This window comes from Micropterus salmoides, unplaced genomic scaffold (genome assembly GCF_014851395.1).
Source record: "Micropterus salmoides isolate LMB-PRFRI ecotype aquatic unplaced genomic scaffold, ASM1485139v1 Ms_hic_scaffold_8, whole genome shotgun sequence".
Classification (NCBI taxonomy): Eukaryota; Metazoa; Chordata; class Actinopteri; order Centrarchiformes; family Centrarchidae; genus Micropterus; species Micropterus salmoides.
This window is the reverse complement of record NW_024044570.1, coordinates 11,024,082-11,028,754: the sequence shown is the minus strand read 5'-3', so window position 1 is coordinate 11,028,754 and position 4,673 is coordinate 11,024,082. Positions and strand designations below refer to the sequence as shown.

General features: G+C 38.7%; 1 protein-coding gene across 1 annotated transcript; it reads right to left on the bottom strand.

The window, feature by feature from the left end:
* Positions 1-251: 251 nt before the first annotated feature.
* Positions 252-3,050, bottom strand: LOC119893745 (mannose-binding protein C-like). The gene is given in 5 exon segments (XM_038706082.1): positions 252-800; positions 802-1,046; positions 1,582-1,636; positions 2,283-2,329; positions 2,899-3,050. Coding segments are annotated over 5 exon segments (582 nt in total). The 5' UTR covers positions 3,041-3,050; the 3' UTR covers positions 252-707.
* Between the last annotated feature and the right edge of the window lie 1,623 nt (positions 3,051-4,673).

Genomic DNA, 4,673 nt, shown 5'->3' with positions numbered 1-4,673 from the left:
TGGAGGAATGATGTTCATCCCTCCAATAGAGTTTCAGACTTGTCAATGAGCACCAAAACTGTTCTGGAGGCTCATGGTGGCGTGACTCCATACTAAGACACTTCATGTTTGCTTTCCTTTTAATTTCTCCCCCCATATAACATGGTCAGTGTAAATCACTAATGTCCTGACAAACACACACACACACACACACACACACACACACACACACACATTGGTAGAAATCAATGAGAATAAATCTACTTAAGTACTTCTTAGCTTTTGTTTTTGTTAACATCCACATAACCACTGTACCAATCCTGTAAGCTTTCCATTTCACTTTTCAACAGATACATTAGCTAGGCAGGCAAATCAGCCAATAAGTAAATAAATTCACCTGGAGTCTTGAATGAATGAATAAATGAAACTGCTTCACTGCTGTATACTTTACAGTAGCAAAATCTTCTCAGAAAACATTGTCTTTTTCTTATATAGCCTATGTAAATTGTCCTTTGATCATGTACTTTAATACTTTTTCATGGAGGAATATGTCTGCGCATCAGTTATGTTTGATGTCAGTCTGTTGTGTGTTTCTTGTTTCAGTCTGTTTTCCCTATTAGTTTGTAGTCTACTCTGGATTTAGTGCTGTTCAGTCTGATTCCTGTTTAGTTTGATTTTGATCTGTGTCTGCCTCCCTGTCTAATTCTGTGTTAGTCTGTTCTGTTCAGTTATCTCAGTCTGTCATTTTCTGACAGCATGGTGCAGCCTGTATCCTGGATGGATTTGTCTGGCTGCCCTTCTCCCTATTTGGTACAGGGTAGGAGGTCGATTTTTCAGATCTGTTGCAAAATTCCCCTCTGCTTTTTTATTGTTGACGTTGATCCAGGCCGTTTTGTCAACATCCCCAAACACTTGAGTCAGTACTCTGTTCTCCTCCTCGTTCTGGGGCAAAGCCAGCTCTAAGCCTTGTTGGGAGCAGAACTCAGAAGCCCTGGAGAAAGAGTCTCTCTCCTTGTTGGAAACAAAGTATTTCTGACCAACCCTCCGGACAAAGTCATAGTTTCTAGCTGAAAAAAAAGAACAACATGCAACAAATCAGGAATCAATGAAGAAAGTGAGAACATCAATTCTAAAACCTCAAAATTGTCACTTGGCCCGTCTGGCTCTCAAACTCAGACTATGTTTTAGTTTCATAGTGTTTCTGTCTGCTAAACACGTTGGAATATTAGCAATTTTTACACTGCAGGATTTCCAGGATTGATCCTTCTAAAAATAATAATGCAGTATGTAAATATATTAAGACTGATGACGCCAAGTATTGTTGCTCTCTCGCCCTCTTTATCTACTTGCAGCTCTCATGCTTTAGGTTTGTGTGGTTGACTTTTGTTAGCTGTGGCTGCTCTTACAGACAAAATGGTGGTGTTCAAGTTTGTTGTCTGCTGGAGTGTAAAACGTTCTCAAATTGTTACATTATTATTAATAATAATAATTAATTAGTAATTTAATAACTAATAGATAAGTTATCCTGACCATATACATTAATAAAAAAAAACATGAAAAAATTACTTGCCCCAGGTTGTAATGTCTGGATAGGATACTTACCCAGCTCTAACTTAGCAAGGCTGTTCTTTAAGGTTTCAATGTCCAGGTTAATGGAGTCAAACACATCTGGATCAAACAGATTAAGTTTAGTTACCAAACTGGCTGACAGATGTGCACCCTACAAATGAAAGCTTTTCTTCACTTCTTGCTTAAGTGTTCTCTGTTTTTCTTTTTTCCTTCTCTGAACACACTGAATGATCATTTTTCACACTTCAGACATTTATGTACCTTGACATAAATGTCTCAAACTGAATTCACATTGAATGACTTATGGATTAGACAAACAAACAAAAACAGACAATTCAACAATAAAACTAACCATTAGTTTTTGAAGGGGTACTTGAGCGTTTTAAGACTGGACCAATTTAAGAAAAGATGGGTCAAAAGAAATGTACCAGAGGCCAGATTGATAACTTACTGCTAACCTTTCCTCTGCCCTACTTGCTTTGACTGTCACTTTCTGCCGCTCGCTCTCTTTCTGTCAACCAAACACTCACTGCACACATTACGCACTGCCTTGTTCCTTTAAGGAACTACGCCACTCTTATAACAGTACCTTTCAAAGAGATGTTCTTTAAATAATAAGAGGGTGGCGCTAGACAACCCTGTTAGCGTATTGATATTAATGATGCAAAATTAAGAGAATTAATCTAGGGAAATACTGCTTTTTTAAAACTGGAAAATATATAACCTCCACAGATTACTGCAGGTCCAGGAGGTCCAGGTCTACCCTTCGTTCCAGGAAATCCTATGAATCATTGAGGGAAAGAAACACAAAACATTATTAAAAATTCATAGCCCTGTGAGGCTATAATGTTTGTTTGAAAACCAAAATGTTGTCTGGATAAATTGAGACATGTTTGGCTATTCTCAGAGGTCTGAAGGCCAAGTCAGAAAGGTTTATCCTCTGGTGAGCATGAAAGTATTCAGATATTTGAATGTCAGTCTTCCTTTAATTTGCATGAGTGTGACAAGTGACAGACTGACAAAACTACACTGGGCACATCGTCATCATTTTTGCATGATTTTTCCAAGCCCATCCATGATATGTCATCCTTCCTGTATATTTTCAGATATTTTGTTTACATAGTTGACAGTCTGACCATCACAGCTGACACGGTGAGCCAAATAAAGAAACTATATAAGGAAGCTGACCTCAGAGGACCTTTGGAGACTGGCGAGAGATTGCAGGATTGTCACTAACACAAACTCCCCTGTCTTTACAACAGGGAGTGCCAGAATAAAGACAAGAAAAGACTGGCGTCTGGTCAATAAGAGTGTTCTGTGACTGTGATTGCAGTAGTCAATGTTTCCCACCTGGATTTCCTTCTGGCCCAGGTGGCCCAGGAAATCCTATTTCACCTTTGGGACCAGGAGGACCAGGAGGACCAGGAGGACCTGTGCTCTCACTGTAGCCAGTTGGAGCCATCAGGCAGAGGATGCAGAACAGGAGAACCATCCTAATCTTCAGAATGCAGAACAGGAGAACCATCCTAATCTTTAGAATGCAAAACATCATAATAATATTTAGGGCCTGAGCACGAGAGACATGCAAGGAACCCATTGAAACTGACGGAAATATTTTTATTTCTTCCTTTCTTAATTTTTCTGCAAGTGAAACACATTTTTGGCGGCTTAAACATGCTCGAAAACTCAGAAGGGGCGTAAAATGTCATGCTTTATGGGTCTCGCTCATGGGTGCAATGTGGCAAAATGGCTCGCTAGCGCCCCCTAAAGAGCAGCCCCTGCGACAAGTTTTACCAAGACATATGAAATTTCTGTGGCACATGTATCATGTCTAGACATATAGACCGGTGATGAAAAGTTGTACAAACTGGTTTCACCGGAGGGCATGTTTGTGGTGTGGCATTGAAAATTGATGATTCTCCATGAAACAGGAAGCTGTTGTTACTTCCGTGTACATGCTCACATCTGCACCAAACTTTACATTGATAAAGTCCCGCCCTGAAGACATCTATAAGCATATATTTTTTCACAGTCATAGTGCCGCCTACTGTCAACAGCAAGTGATTACTTTTAAGCTGTGAAGAACTACTCCTAGCGCACCTTCAAATTATCTCAGACAACCCTTAAGACATTGATATGTTCTGAAGCTTGTGAGGAACAGGTCTGAATGCTAACTATTAGCATGCTAAGCAGAGATTATTAGCTAAAGTGAAACTAAACAACTACTATGTTTGGTAAACAATGGTTCTGTGTTATATTGGTTGTATTATGTTTGTAACTGAGAGATATGATTTACACCAGCTGCTAGTGTAACTTTGTGTTTCTTGTGATTTAATGAATATTGGTTATGCATTAGGCAGCATGATAACTCTGTTCATGTGATGCAATGACAATGTTTCCGATTATTGCTAATTTTGTTCTTGGCAGACCACACACTATAACTATTGGAATCACACATCTGTATGACTACTATTAAAGGCAACCAAGATTAAAGAAAGTAAAACAAGGCTGCTTTGTGGGTGTTCTTCTAATGTTCGACACCACCTGGACAACACAACCTCTTTAGACTAGTGAATACAGTCCTCATTTAAATCCTCAGTGACACAAACTTTAATAATGCTTGATAACGGTCCCGTCCTGAACACATCTACATGCCAATATTCAGTACAGTCATAGCCCCACATAGGAAGTAAGCTCTGTGTGATAATCATCATGCGATATACATGAAATTTTCAGGATGTCTTCCACACTTGACGTACTGTGACAATGTATAATTACCAGGTGCTCCCTGTCTCACCCTGCATGAAGCTTCAGTTGGATTGTTATTTTTTTTATTGTTGCAGTAAATTAGATCACCAGAGTAGGTGAACTGTTCAACAAAATCTAAGTTTTAGTCCTTCAACTCTACAGTCTTTGAAATTCAGTTCAATTCAAGAATGTGGTCATGTCAAAATTAAGTCTGTAGCAAAGAAGAATTACCACTTAGTACAAATTATGAATCTCCAGTAGTTCCCAGCTCATTGTAACACTTTTCAAATTATTTTCATTGCAATATATACACATTGGCTACAGGTAAATGTAATTTCCAAAGAGCAAATTATAATCGAATGGTTTTTTTTTAAAAA